The sequence below is a fragment of the Enhydra lutris genome, unplaced genomic scaffold (assembly GCF_002288905.1).
Source record: "Enhydra lutris kenyoni isolate GAN:26980312 unplaced genomic scaffold, ASM228890v2 scaffoldscaffold10, whole genome shotgun sequence".
In the NCBI taxonomy this organism is placed as follows: Eukaryota; Metazoa; Chordata; class Mammalia; order Carnivora; family Mustelidae; genus Enhydra; species Enhydra lutris.
The window spans coordinates 8,616,521-8,631,541 of NW_019154094.1; the positions used below are offsets into that span (position 1 = coordinate 8,616,521).

General features: G+C 57.8%; 1 protein-coding gene across 3 annotated transcripts in view; it reads right to left on the reverse strand.

Moving 5' to 3' along the window:
- Window positions 1-14,542, reverse strand: part of LOC111144160 (calcium voltage-gated channel auxiliary subunit alpha2delta 2) — a 138,977-nt gene extending 124,435 nt beyond the window's left edge. For all 3 annotated transcript variants that reach the window (XM_022498336.1, XM_022498335.1, XM_022498334.1), the window contains exon 1: window positions 14,328-14,542. In XM_022498336.1, the coding sequence (XP_022354044.1) occupies window positions 14,328-14,542 (215 nt within the window). The remainder of the gene's footprint in view (window positions 1-14,327) is intronic.
- Between the last annotated feature and the right edge of the window lie 479 nt (window positions 14,543-15,021).

Sequence of the window (15,021 nt, forward strand, 5' to 3'; positions counted from 1 at the left end):
CTGGTGGGGAAGTGCTCAGTCTCCCAGGAACAAATTCCATTCACTCATTCAATCAGGACTACCCGGTCACCATTACAACCGGGACATGGTGCAGGGCCTCCTGCCCTGGGCCTCCCAACACTGCCCCATGCTTTGTACCTTGTGACCTGGACCCCCGCACCTCCGATCCCCCCTGAGCCTCAGCCCATTGCACATCAGAGGTTGAGGACAGTATTACTGTCTGCACGGGCCAGATGGGGCTCCAGCAGTAAAACCGTCCTGCTGTCACTCCAGCCAGAGGTGCCCGCAATTGCAAAGCGCTCACAATTTTCCTGATATTTCTGACACAGATGTTGTTATTAAAACATCCTCTCTTGGGGCACCTGGGTGGCTCAGTGGGTTAAGCCTCTGCCTTCGGCTCAGGTCATGATCCTAGGTCCTGGGATCAAGCCCCGCATCGGGCTCCCTGCTCAGTGGGGAGCCTGCTTCCTCCTCGCTCTCTGCTGCCTGCCTCTCTGCCTACTTGTGATCTCTGTCTGTCAAATAAATAAATAAAATCTTTAAAAAAAAAAACAAAAACACCCTCTCTTGAGTCCAGGGCGAGGCACATAGCTGGTGCTCAAAATGTGTTGGCTACAAGACCAGAGGCTCCAACCTCACACTACAAAATATAGAAAATATGGTCCCATTTTAAAGATTAGGAAACTGAGGCACAATCTGACTCAAACAAGGCCATGTATGGGACTCTGTTTATGACCCACAGCTCCTCCCCTCCTCAATCTCCATGCCCTGGACCAGGTTTTCTAGAAGGCAGCAGGCAGGCACAGCAAGACCAGCAGAGCCCATGGCTCTGGGTCCCTCTGGAAGCCCCAGGGAATCCCCACCCTTCTCCATGTTTGAGTAACGGCCTCCATACGCCACCAATCTGGAAATCACCTGTGAAATTTATTTCCCCCAGCGCAGGCTCGGGAACCATGTAAATCACCCCGCTTAACAGCCTCTGGGATTGTTCCCTGCCACCCCTCACCAGCTGCTCTGTGCCAGGGCCCAGGGCATGAGCTGTGCATAGCCTACAGTGTCCTGGGTGTTACGCGGCACTGTCCAGAGGTGCAGCAGGAATGTGTCAGCAGGGCGGGGATGGAGCCCGTCTGAAGCTTTGGACACTGGGTCCGAAGGGGCAAGTCCCCCCTCCCCCACCCACACCCCTTGTCTTTGTCCCCCCATCAGTAGCCTTGTCTCGGAGGAAAGTGGGTCTGAGTGGTTTCCCCAGGCCTCTACAGCCCTGACTGGGGGAGGCCCAGGGCCATGGGAATGGCAGGGACCCCGAGAAGGCCTGTCAGGACTCCATGTAGAGGACAAGCCCTGTGCCCCCTCCCCCCTCCACTACCAGAGTCAGTGTCTCTTGGATGCCTCTTGAATGCCTCTTGGAGCACCAGCCAAGCATAGTTATTATTTATTCAGCCTTGCTTCCATTTCTTCTTTCCTGGCGGTCTCCCCCACAGAAGGTGAGCTCCCAGAGAGCAGGCTCAGCACATAGCTGAGAAGAAAGGGGCTGTCAGGAGCCAGGAGGCAGGTCCTGGGACATGGGCAGGCTGTGGCATGGTCAGTGGGGCAGCCGGGGCAAGAGCAAGTGTCAGCAGAGGCACTGTCAGGCCGGCTGAGGGGGCCTGGTTGATCTCCCTAGGACAGGCCACAGACTCTGGCCACTGGCCATGCGCACAGGCATCTGGGAACAGCTGGCTTCCACAGGGACCACAACCAGAGACTCCCCAGAACCAGTATGTCAGCCCCCACCTCCCCTGCCTTGAAGCCTCAGCCCCCCTTGCTAGACGGGGGCAAAGGGGGTTCCTGTGTTTATTTTCCTAATTCCACATTTCTCTACCTTCGCTCACCTGGGTGGCTCTGGAAGATATTGATCCCTAGGCCCTGCCCCAACCCAATTAAATAACATAGTCCTGTGGGTTCCTGGACCCCATGGCCCCCTCTCCCCTAAGGGGAGACCTTGGAGTCATCCCCTGGGATGGGGCAATTCCCTGTTAAAGCCACAAGAGAATGTGTGGAATGGCCTTTGCCTTATGCCACCAGCAAAACCAGGCCCATATGGCGGCCCCGTCCCAGACCATGTAGAAATTACTCTTGCTTCCAAAGACAACCAGCTCGGCCTTCAGACACCTGTGCAGACTCTGTTCAGTGAACATTTACTGAGCACTTGGTATGTGTGAGATTGGAGCTCCAGCCAAGGACAGGTGGCCCCTGCTGTTGTCTCTCCCAGGCCCACAGCCTTGAAGAGCAGGCAGCAAGGTCTACAGCGAGATAAGAATGAGGGAGCCTTCGGGCAGCCCAGGAAGCCTCTAACCCACGTGGAGAAGTCAGAGGAGGCTTCAGGAAACAGTAACTCCCAGTCAATCACTCCGGGACACACAGAGGTCAGCTGGACCACAGGCAGATCCTGCCTGGAGCTGGCAAGGCCCTTTGCAACCACTCCCTGGCTTAGTCTGCACTTAATGCATAGTAGGTGCTTGTTAAGCCCCTGCGGAAAACGATGAGCACTGTCCTCATGGGTACTCAGTCCCGAGGGCAGAGATCCACTTCTGGGCCCATCAGAAGCAGCCCCTTGTCTGTGGGCCATAGCACCAGCTTACAGGGTAAGACAGAGATGAGAGCTACACAGATGGAGTAGCAGGAGAGCATCGTCCTCAGCTGAAGAAGGATCCATCAATCTGGAGGGTCCTGGGAATGATGAGGATACTGAGGCTCAGAGGAGGAGGGCAGGTGGCTTACCCAGATTCCCACAGTGAACTGGACACAGGCCAAGGCTACGGTGGGGTAGGACACTGGCAGAGGGAGGAAGGGCAAGGGGAGGCCCAGTCCCTACACCACAAGTCCCTGAGATATCTGGGGACTGAAGCAGCCAAGGTCTGGTTTAAATACTTGACCTTGCTGCCTGTCTGCCTCCCTCCCTCTGAGTCTCCCACGGGTAAATCTAGGCACCGCTAGGGGTGGGGGTGGGAAGTGGAGCTGGTTGGAAGATGGAGGGTGGAGTGGAGTGGTGGGAGAATGGGGAGTGAATCTAGACTTCCCTGCTCCCCCACTCTGTGTATGCACAGGTGGCCACAGTACCCTCAGCTTCCACCAGCTAATGGGAGAAGGCCTCAGAAGGAGACTCAGATCAGAGAAGGCCCGTCTTGGTCTGGAGGACTCATAGCTGTGCCAGTAAAGTCCAGCTCCAGAGAGCCCCCATCCCTCATGTGACAGGTGGGGAACAGCAGCCAGATGGGCACCCGACCTAGGGGTGAGACAGAGCTCAGGGCTTCTCCTAAGACCTGTGCCCTTGGTTGACTAACCACTGGACATTGCAGCCAGCCTGGACCCACGATCGGTGCAGAGAACAGAGGTCAGAGAATAACAGGAAGGGCCAGGGGCAAGGTCATGAGAATGCAGCCTCGATGGAGCATGGATCTTGTCATATCTATCAGAGGAGCCAACCAGTAACACACCAGTAGTAAGCAGACACACAAGTACACCCATGCTGCAGCTGCCCCCACCCAAGACTAGAACCAAGTCTCACAGGCAGCACCCAGCCAAGTTCAGGCCCTCCCCTTGGCCATGTCCATGGGTCACTTCCTCACTGCAGCAGTAGGACGTGGCCTCTGTCTGCATCTTCTCAGTTTGCTCACCGGCTCCAAGGACCCAGGGGGCGCCCCAGCACCCTGTGAAACTGTGCTCCAAGGAACTCAGCCTGATAAAAGAGGCAGTGCTTAAGGAGGAACAGCTGTGATGGAAGGGCACAGGAATGTGGGGGCACCTCGAGGGTCTTGTGGTCAGGGGACTGCCTGGAGGAGGTGGGCTGTAGAAGGGCCACATGAGGCTGTGGCTGGGTGCTCAGACCTGAGTACTGGGGTATGAATCCTGCTTCCACCACTATCTGGGTGATTTCAGCATCACTCAGCCCTGCTGAACCTCAATTCTTCTTGTCTGTGAAATGGGAATAAAAATGGACTGATCTCACTCTATAGGATACGTGAAATACATCACCCAGGGCCCAGTTCATAGTGATGTAGTTAAATGATGTATTTAAAATAACCAAGTCCCTAACAAATGTTTCCTTTAGCATGGATACCCTCCTCCTTCCCTTCCCCTCCCACCTTCTTCCTCACCCCTACCCCATGTTTAGTCCTCTGGCCTCACCCTGCAGCAAAAATTGCCTTTCTATTCTCTATTACTCTCTGCTTCTTGCTAACAAAACCCAAGTCTATAAGAATCTCTCCTGCCTCCAGCCTCAAGGTGACCCTATCCTTTGCTCAAGGGTAAATCCTGATTAGCCAGAGCCAATCACAATGCACTTTCCCTATCGCCAGTGATTGGTTGACAGTGGACATGTGACCCACTGCTAACCAATAAGGTACTAGGGGAAGTTGGCTAGGGGCTTCTGAGACAGGTTTCCCAACCTCTTAAGAGGAACCCAGTATCCCCTTTACTCCTGTTGTCTCGTACCTGTGATGCCCGGAGCTATGGCAGCCATTATGTTGCCATAAGGGGAGTCAGCCAAGAACAGACAGCCCCACTAAAAGTGAGGCCAGACAGGCAGAGTGCAGGTGTGGACTTGGTTCTCAATGACAGCCTCCACTCACCCAGCTCTGGGCTCCCTGTCATAGGATAAAGGGACTAACCATGATGAAAAAATCTTCATGCTGTGTTTGCCATGGTATAGGCAAAAACTGCCTCTTTTCCTTGCAGCCAAATATACTCTTCAGACTCGCCTTTTGTAGGGGTAGTCGTCAGCTCAATGCCTACTCCTGGAAGCCCCTGTGTACTGGGGCATAGGGTTGTCGGAAAGGCCCACGGGGGTAGGGAGCCAGAGGAGGGCATTGGTTAGAAGGACTCTTTGCCTTGGAACTTGGGCAAAGCAGGCCGGCCTGACAGAGAGGGATAGGATGAGCAAAGGCCAAAAGGTACAAAGGCCAGTGCTCCTACTAGGAACTGCAAGTGGCTGGGCCTGGCTGGAGCCTGGAGGGTCACAGGGCTAGTGGCCAGAGCCCGGAGCCAGCCCAGGAGGGCCTCCAGTTCTAGCCTGGGAGGTGGGGCTGTGCCCCTGGTAGGCTTCCGGGGTGCAAGGTCATCGCTACCCCTCAGCAGGAGACACCGCAGTGTGCCTAGGGGGTCCAGGGAAAGAAGGGAAGACTTCAGGTTCTCTCCAAACCCACCCTCACCTCAGCTCACAGGGGGAAACGAGCAATGTCCGTCTGTGACAACCTCAGCACCGAAGCTTGTTTCGTCAGCTTGTTTCTCTTTTCTAATAAATGAAGCTCCGAGCAGGGCTGAGGTGGGTTGTTTTGTTGTTTGTTTGTTAGAACTGGTAGCGGCACCAGGCCTGACCTTTAAGGCTTCAAACACAGCATTTTAGGCGGCGCCGGCGGGCAAAGAACACGGGGCTGCAGAGAGAAGTTATCACTGCTAAAATGCCATGTCAGGCTGGAAGCTCAGAGTCAAGCAGCAGCCTCTACCCATCGCAGGAACACATCAGGCCGTTCTTGCCCGCCTGGGGACAAAGCGGTCCCTTCTGAGGGTACCCTGGAAGCCTTGCTGACTCTAAACCGGCAGGGAGGCCCCCTCGTCTGTCCTAGAGGGAGACCGGGAGCCGGGGCCTCCAGCCACCCAGGCACCTTGCTCTACAGGACTTGCCAAAGGAGGCCTCAAATTGCTCCTGCATCCCATGTCAGGGGTTTTATTTTCTTATTTTTTGGACAGGGAGAGAGAGAACCGGGGGTAAGAGGGCAGAGGAAGATAAAGAATCTTACGCAGTCTCCATGTCCAGTGTGGAGCCTGACTCAGGGCTCCATCTCATGGCCCTGAGACCATGACCTGAGCCAAAATCGAGTTGGATGCTTGGGGTGCCTGGGATCGAGCCCCGCGTCAGGCTCCCTGATCAGCCTGCTTCTCCCTCTCCCACTTCCCCTGCTTGTGTTTCCTCTCTCACTGTCTCTCTGTCAAAGAAATAAATAAAATCTTAAAAAAAAAAAAAAAAAGAGTTGGATGCTCAACTGACTGAGCCACCTGGGCACCCCTCCAGGGATGTTTTTATTACAAGAACCAGTTGCATGTCATAGTGCAAGGACAGCTAAGCTGGGGTCATTCTTTGAGCCACCTGTATTGAGCACTGGGGACAGGGGCCCTGTCCTCCAGAAGACATGTGGGGCCTGAGGGCTCCTCTCTGCCACCTCAGACATCAGTTTCTTTGTCTTACAATGGCAGTATCTGGGTCCCCAGGGGCTTCTGTAGTTAGGATACGTCCTTGCCAAGACAGGCAACCACGCAAAGCCCATACTGCCCAAGGAGATGGTCCCGCCCAGGCACCCTGCCCCCAGGAACCCTCACTAGTCTTGCAGCCTCCAGGGCCCTTCTCAGCCACCTCTGCTCTTTGCAGAAGCCCCCTCCCAAAATGCTGAGGACACTAGGGCACCCCAGCACGGATAATGCACGGGCCCTGAGAATGCCAGGAGAACAAAACTTACAGTTCTCAGCTGCCACACCCGACCAGATCAGGGCCAGAGCTCAGCTGGGTGCACAACAGCCCAGAGGGCTGGCACCCAGACTGTGTGTTTATGAAGACCCAGTAGACAAAAATTCATCCTTGAAAGGAAGAGACTTCGTGGGAGGTGCCCTAAATAGAGGACTGTGTGGGGATCATCAAGCTCTTGTACCCCAAATCGTGCCTGTAACTGACTGCACAAATATCTTCCCTTGGGGGGGGGGAGAAGCCCAAACCTACAGCACATGCTCCAAGGGATGCCAGTCTCCCTCCCTTGGTGTGCAAATGAGAAGCACCCACTCCAAGAGGGGGAAAAATGCCAGGTCACGCAGCAAGGGTTTCCACTCTCCCTGCACCCTGAACTCCATGCCCACCCCCTCAGATTCCCAAGGGAAAGGCTGCTTGCAAAGATGCTTCACTTTATAAAAGGCTCACCAAACTTCTCTGAGTCCCAAGTCCTCCAGTGTATCTAAATTATCATTCAATTTGCAAAAATTTGAATTACAAGGATGCAGCCTGTATGTTTCCTTCACAGACTGTCATTGAGCCAGTTGGTAGATGATCAAACTTCCCAGATCAGCCTTAACTCGGGCTGTTCCTGACATAAAAGTTTGCAAAACACTGGTCCTAACAACCCGGCTTCTTCAGTCCCCACTGCCAGCATTTGCCCAGCTGAGCTCTGGCATTAACTTCAAAGGCAGGTGCAGGAGGTGGGCACCAAGAGCACATTCTGGGGACAGAGAGATAAACCCCGCATCTGCCTGCACACACGGATGTGCATGCACACACAAGTCCACACCCACATCCGCACTCATGTGCACATGCACCTACCCCTATGTGTGTATGTGAGCACGTGCACACACACACCCCCACACGCATGTGCACAAATAATGCACAAGCAGGCGCACACAGGAGCACATGTGCACACCCCCACACACAAGCTCATCTTCGTATGCACATGGACATTCACACAAGTGTGCATTCACATGAATGCAGCTAACACATGAGCACAAAACACACACACACACACACACACACACACACACACACACGAACACACTCAGATACTTCCACACACAGGCCGAGGCAAGGGCCAAGCTCAGGAGCAGAAACGTGGGAACCACAGCTGAGTCTTGGGTGCCAGTAGGGCCCAGCCACGCTGCGGCTGTTGTGGGTGATGGGAGAGGTGCCCCGCACTTGGAGTGCAGACCTGGCTGGACTAAGACCCCTCACAGACTGAGTCAGGATCCATATGCCCTTATCAGGCAGGGGCCAGGCCCATCCCTCAGGACCTTTCATAGCCCAGCCCTGTGAGGCAGTATGCTCGAGGGAACCCAATTTTACAGAGGAGGCCCCAAGATCCAGAGAGGCTAAGGATGTTCCCAAGGTCACACAGCTGGTGAGAGGTGTGGCAGAGCCTGGGTGTGCTCTAAGCAGGGCCCTCATTCAGAAAGATGTGGCCAGCAGGGAAAGAAGGCATCGAGGTGAGAACCAGGGACCCGCCGTCAACAGAGGGCCGGGAAGAGAGGCAGAGGGAGCCACTCCTCCCTCTTCTCACCACTGTTTTCCCCTTCCTTTAACAGAGTCATTGCCAAGGTGGGAAGAGTTCGTTAATGATCAGCAGGAAAGACTTCCCATACCCCTCCCTTTCTGCTAAACAATTAGGTTGATTAGAGCTCAAAGTGGGTCAGTCTGAGAAGCAGCTTCAAGACACCCAAAGTGTGGCCAGGGGCCAGGAAGTGAGGCACAGGCTCTTCACACTGGAGGAGGTGGGGTCTAGCTGGGCTGGGGGTCAGCCCTCACTCTGTGGCTAGAGTGCTGGGAAGAGGAACGGGATGACCCTGAACCCATCTTCTCAGGCTACTGGAATGTCAGAGTCTGAAGAGCCTGGAAGAGAGGAAACTGAGGCCCATGGGGAGGAGGGGCCTTGTCCAAGGTCACCACTCTGCCAGCTACCCAGCTGACAGGATTGGGCTGGAACTGCCTTTGAGAGGGTCTCCAGGACCAGGCTAACCCAAGGCAAGGCCCCTCAGGTTCCCCATGGGAAGAGTCCCCTCACCTAAGCCCCGCTAGACAGGGTCTCCTGGTCTGCAGGGTCCCATCCCCCACAAGCTTAGGCACCAGCGCCAGCAGTGGCCAGAAGCCACTGCGGAGAGGACCAGCCCCAGAAGGAGGGGGCCCAGCTCAGATGGGAGAAGGACTAGGTGGCCCATGAGCAGGATCAGGCCTAGGGACAACAAACCTATGGCAGGGTATTACGAGATGGAGCCAAGCCCCCAGGTCATGCCTGCATAAAGTCGGGCTCAGACTGTGTGGGCCTGAATGACAGCATCCTTGACTCCTGTAGGGTAGCTCTAAGAGATCCCCATGGGGAATGTGCAAGCCCCCCCAGGGGCATCCCAATCCATTGGTGGTCACCTGCACTGCCAAGTCCCCCCACCCTCAACCTTAGCCACAGGCAGCTCAAAAGGCTCTTCAGGTTACACAGGACAAGAGAGGAAGGGAAAAGAAAAAAAGCAAAAACCACACATACACCTCCCTCTGGGAATACGAATATTGATTCTGTAGCTTCTTGTTTAGACAGTAGGCACCAGAGGAAAAAAAAAAACAACAAACCCACCCTGACATGAACAGAAGCTCCCCAGTTGGCTGGAGGGATTGCAGCCAGCAGTGGAAAGCCCCCCACCCTCGCCTTCAGGGTACCCCAGACCCTGGTGCTCCACCCCCACCCCCACCCCCGCCTGAGGCCCTGAGCTCACTCACTTCAAGACACAGGTCACTAGCTCCTGAGGCAGATCTTGAATCTAGAAGCCCGCAAGGACAGCAGCAGGGCCGGGGGTACAGGAAGGGGAAGGAGAAAGAGACCAGCCCCCACCCCCCAGACAACACTACCTGCCAGATAGGCCCATGCCACAGGCCTACCTACTTTGACTCCCAAACCTCCAGCTGGCCCTTGCATAGTACCCTAGCCCCCCAGGCCACACCTGTCCTTATAGCAGGGACACCTTACTAAGGTCTCTGCGGTCTGAGTCCTCTGAAGTCCCCTTGGGGCCAATGAAACTGCCAAGGGACTGGAGGATCCAGCCTCAGGTTTCCATTAACCACCCCCACCCCCTTTCTCTCTGGAACCATACTGGAATCTGGAGGGGAAGATGGCACCTTGGTATCTTGAGACGGGAGTCCCTCCTGCCCACCCCTCCATGCCAGGCAGGCCTTGGAGAAGAGGAAAACCTGAGTCGGGGGCCCCAGGATCACCTGTGTACGTGTGGAAGGGCGTGGATGTGGGCTGGCAGGGCAGCTGTGGCCCAAGGAAGGCGGCCCCCTCCAGGTTGCCTGAGACCCAGGAGAGCAGAGGGACAGTGCAGGAAAGGTTACAGCTGGAAGACCTAGGCGTGCCTCACAGGTCTTAGGCCTCTTCATTTTCCTCCAAAGCCCCAGGTTTTGGGTCCCCACCCCCAACCTCCTGGGCCCGCTGCCTGGATGTGCGCAGGCTCCTGGCAGGGATGCTAAGCATCGAACAGGTTAGTCCTCTTCCAGGCCTGCCTCTGGGAGTTGTGGGGCTTTGGGCGGGACCTTCGTCTTTCCGAGTCTCAGTGTCCTCATTTGTGGGATGGGCATGAGCACAGGTTCTGAGGTCAAGGCAGTGATGTGGGTAAGGGCCTGGTCTGAGCTCACTGAGGGGAGGCCCACCATTAACCTGGTGATGTTCCCCACCACAGTCAAGCTGGGCTTCAGGGAGTGAGGGAGGGAGGTGGCCCAGTGTCTGTCCTCTAGGAGCCGATATACCACGTGGGTAGGTACAGTCTGAGCTAAGGGCACAATCCAGATGTCTCCAGAAGGTGTGGGTGTCAGACCTTGAAAGAGGTATTTAAACCCCTGAGGAAAGCATGCAGTGATGAGGGGACAGCAGCAGCAAAGTGGAGACAGGAAGGCGCTCAGCCCACAGGAGCAGGGTGGAAAGACTGGCGGGTCGGCGCCTGCCAGGCTGCAGCCTTAGGGCCGGCTGCTAATGTTTAGAGGCTACATTCCCCTCGCAGGAATTCTCACCCCCAGACTCTTAAGCAGATTCTATGATCTCAGTTGGGGAAACTGAAGCAAGGTCACCCTAACAAGAGGGTCAGCTCTGGAGGCGAGTGCTTGAGCCCTGCTGGGCCTACACGCCCAACACCCGGCATGTGCGCAAGCTGCCTCCTCCCGGGAGCTGGCAGGGTCCGCCTATACACATCTGAGGTGCCGTGTGCTGCCCACCTGCACACTGGCAGGAGGGAAAAGGAGGCCCTAAGAGTAGAAGAGCTCACTCCACTTGTGAGTCAGTCTCTCCTTGGGGACACCAGTGTGACTGAGACTCTAGTGTGAGACTCACCCACAGATTATGAGGGGACTCATCTTAAAACAGTTCCCCCACCTTCTCAGGGGCTCTTCTGACATAGCTGGCCTGGAGGAGGTGCCCAATATGGGTGGGGCCCGGGGGGATGGCAGCCAAGGGTCTCCCCAGATGCACTTGGCAGCTCTGCATGCCAGGGGTGGCGGCAGCAGGCTATGAGGCCTCAGCCCCTCCCTCCTGCAAGAGCTGTGGCAGGTCATTGGGGAGATGGGGGGACCCAGATGTGTGATGCTGCCTCCCTCTAATAGGGAGAGTCACAGGGAGGTGAAGGCGCGGGCTCAGAGGCCCAGACAGACACACGTCACCCCCCATTAACTGTAGCTAGACTGACGCGTGCCGTCATGGGCACTCAGGAAAAGGAGCACGTACTCCAGCTGTCATTAATCTGCTGGGTGGGTTCAGGCCCCTCAGGCCACTCTCTGGTCCCCACCGGGCATGCCAGAGGAAGGGAGGTGCTGGCCGGCGCCATCATGGGGCAGAGTGGGCTAAGAGGGTGCGGCCAGGCGCGCAGCTCAGCCAGGACCCCACAGCGGGGATGGGAGAAAGCCAGGGACGCCAGAGAACAGGGGACAGAGGTCCCACAAAATAGGTGGGCAGGGTGGGCACAGAGCAATGAGAAGGTTGGGCAAGGAAATGGAGAAGGAGTGGAGCTGAGGGACCCAAGAAGGGGGCTGGGGAGGGGCCAGAGGACAGACGGGAGAAAGACGCAGGGAGAGGCAAAGCAGTTGCCCTCAGCAGGCAGCGGTGGCCATTCGCCATTCATGGCCACGGCCGGAGGGAGCGGAATTGGAAATGGTGAGGCAGGTGAAAGGGACAGTGTGCTCTGACTCCTTCTCCCCCAACTTCACCCCCAAACACACGAGGGTACATGTGCACACACATGTCCTCGCTCCTGTGGCCTCCTCCTTGCTTGAAACCTTGATCTCGGTCCAAGTGGGGTGAGGGAGTCCCCCCCCACCCTCTGCAGCCAAAACCAAAACCCTGTTCCCAATCCAGCGGCAACTCCTCTGTCCTCCTTGATCCAGTGGCTGCCTTGGTCCCTTCGCCTGATGGGCGGAGAGCCACGCTGCCACAGCGATTACAGAAATAATGGCCACCGGACCCCAAACCCACGCTGGCTTAAAACCCAGTGGCTCACAGAGCTGGGCCCTGTGGCCCTGCCAGACATGGAGGAGGAAATGATTTTCCCACCTAGGGCCCTCTCCACAGAGCGGTCATCACCCCAGTGCCGAGATGCTGAGGCTCAGAAAGCCACCTGTATCAACGTCTCGTCCTAGCCTGACCGCTGACCCAGGAGAGTTCCGGGAGGCTGTCCACCCGCAAGGCAGCCTCACAGCAGCTGCCTCAGCCTTTCATGTGAGTTCAACAAAAGCCCCTGCTCCGGCCAGCCACGGTCATGTGGGGGCCCTCACTTGATTCCCTCCCCTTCCTCCTTCCAAGGATCAATGGGCATCCGCATCTGCGGGACCAGGGCAGCTGAAGGGCGCTGGCTGTCACGGTAAACCCAGTGTGTCGTCGTCACATTAGTCACTTCCCCCAGGACCCTCAGAGCGCACAACCCCCACCCCACCCCCGCTCTCATTCTCTAATTACGGTCTGCGAGACATGTCCCAAACCCTCAAATTAGCTCCAACTCTATCGACAAGAGAAGAGCGTCCAGCTGGAAATGTGCTGCTGCCATCACACCCGCCTCATCGTCTTCTTGCTGGGGACAGAGTGACAGGTGTCCACTCTGGTCAGGGTCTCACACTGTCCTTCCAACGGAGACCCATGCAGGCCCAACGGCCATCTGGCCCACTGCAGTTTGCAAGGAGAGGGGGGCGAGGTGGGAAGAGGTGAAAAGGCACATCTATTTAAACCTTCATTTGAGTAGCTATGAAATGGCTAGGGAAAAAATATTGTGGCTTGGCTTTGAGGAAAAAAGAACAACAACAAAAAAATAATGCTTTTGCTCTTTTTAAAGATCGTGGTTGAAGTCCATTTTCATCACAGCAAATGAAAGACAATAACGCACCCACGAGCTCTGAACTTCCATATGATTCTCCTCTCCCTGAGCACCCCCCAACACACACACACACACACACACACACACACACACACACATCCAGACGGTTGACAGAGGACACGTCCGTGCGGCACCTGTAATTTGCCAACTGATCACCCGCCTGAGCACAGCCAGGCTGTGTGAGGAAAGAAAAGAAACAACGAGATGAAGAGACACCAGAGCAGTGCCTTTCCCGAGTTTGTTTTTCCCTCATCCGGGAGAACCTAAAAGCTGGAGTCGGCGGGTTTTGAGGCAAAACCAGGGGCTCCTACCCTTGGGCAGAAATGGTCTAACGACGCAGAGTCAGCCTCCCCCTTTCCTGAGGCCAGAACCTTCCCCTTGGCCACTAGCAGCCCAGCTATTCATTTCCCAAGCCCCAGGCCTGGCTACTGGTGAAGGGTTCCAGGGGCAGGTAGCTCCACAGACCTGGAGACAGACACAGACAGCAAGGCGGTCACCACGGCCCAAAGCCACAGGGGCGAGGGGAGTCTGGGCACTGACAGAAGTCTGGGGTAGGGTACCCACGGAAATAGCCGCTGTCCTAAAGACCACATGCACTGAATACCCACTCCGAGCCCCAGACACATCTGGCTAAGCTCACCAGAGGAGGATGCCCAAGTTTGTGGGTTCTTGGGGAGGGAGAGGAGGCTCAAAAGGACCATGAAAACCAGCAGAAGCTGGCAGGGCCACGAGATGCCATTCCCTCGTTGGCAGCAGCAGCAGCAAGAGGACGCAGGGGTCCTCCCTGCCATTCACTTTCTGCCTCCATCCCAGCACCTTCACCTTCCAACTGGGCTCTCCAGGGGACCCTCCCCTCAGGCGGAGTGAGGGGGCAAGAACAAGGGACACTGACCACCTCTGTGGTACTGGTCACAAGAAGGTGCTTGCCTCCTCTGCATCCAGTCCCTCCCGTCAAAGGAAAAGGCCAATGAAAACAGGTGTGGAGGTGTCCCCCACCTCTGGCTCAAAAGCGCCGGGTTCCCCCACTGGGGACGAAACGTGGGGCAGACGCGCGGCTCCAACTCTGCCGGGCAGGGGTCGCTGGCCGCCCCCTCACGCAACCTCAGGTCCCCCTCTCACCCGGACAGCGGCAGGGGAATCAGCTGGCAAACTCGGAGCCCCCCCACCCCATCCCGAGGCTTGCAGATCTAGCTCTGCCCCGTTAGGGGGTTTGGGGGATAAGGGGCACCGCGGGGAAGTTTCGCGACGCAGCTAGAAGCCCCGGGACGCGGCTACCCGCCCCTGGTCTTGGGGCCGTCGCCCCTGGGCGCAGCCGGCAGCCGGACCCAGCGCCCCCGCCCCAGCGCGGGGAGGGACCGGCGCGGGCCGGGCGGCGGAGGGGCGCGCAGGGCTTGGCCGGGGTCCCGCGGCGGGCCGGGGAGGCCACTTACGTGTGCTGCTGGGGGAAGCTGTAGGCAGAAGCGCCGGGGGCGGCGAGCAGCGGTAGCAGCAGCAGCGGCGGCAACAGCAGCAACAGCGGGCGCGGGGGCCGGGACGGCGGGCGGCGGGTGGCGGGGCCGGGCTGGGGGCCGCGGCCGGGCCAGGGGAGCGCAGTCGGCGCCGGGCCGGGCCGAGAGGCGCCGCAGGTCCGAGCCGGCACCGCCATGTTTCCATTCAAGATGCGGCGCCGCGGGGAGGGGGGGGGCGGCGGCGGCGGCGAGGTGGGGGGGCGCGGGCGGCAATCCGGCCTCTCCGCCTCCTCCGCCTTGTTCGCGCGGGGCCTCCGGGGCTGCACGGGCCGCAACGCCTCTGCGGGTTGCGCGCCGCGATCTCTCCGCCGCGCTGACTCGAAGCGCTCTGAGCACCCGGCCCGGGACCGCCGCTCAAATAGCGGCCGCCGCCAAGCTGCCGGCGCCGCCCTCCCCCGCCCTCCCTCCCCGGCCGGCCCGCCCCCGCGCGCCCCCGCCGCGGCCACGCGCCCGCCCGTGCCCGCGCGCCCCTCGTCCCCGCGCCGCCCCGAGCCGGCCCTGCTGGCCCGCGCGGCTGAGCGGAGCCGGTGCGCGCGCGTCCTGCGCCCCAACGGTGGGCTGACCTCCCGGTGCGCGCCTCTATTCTCCAGCCTCGGACACCCCTGCCCCTCTCCGC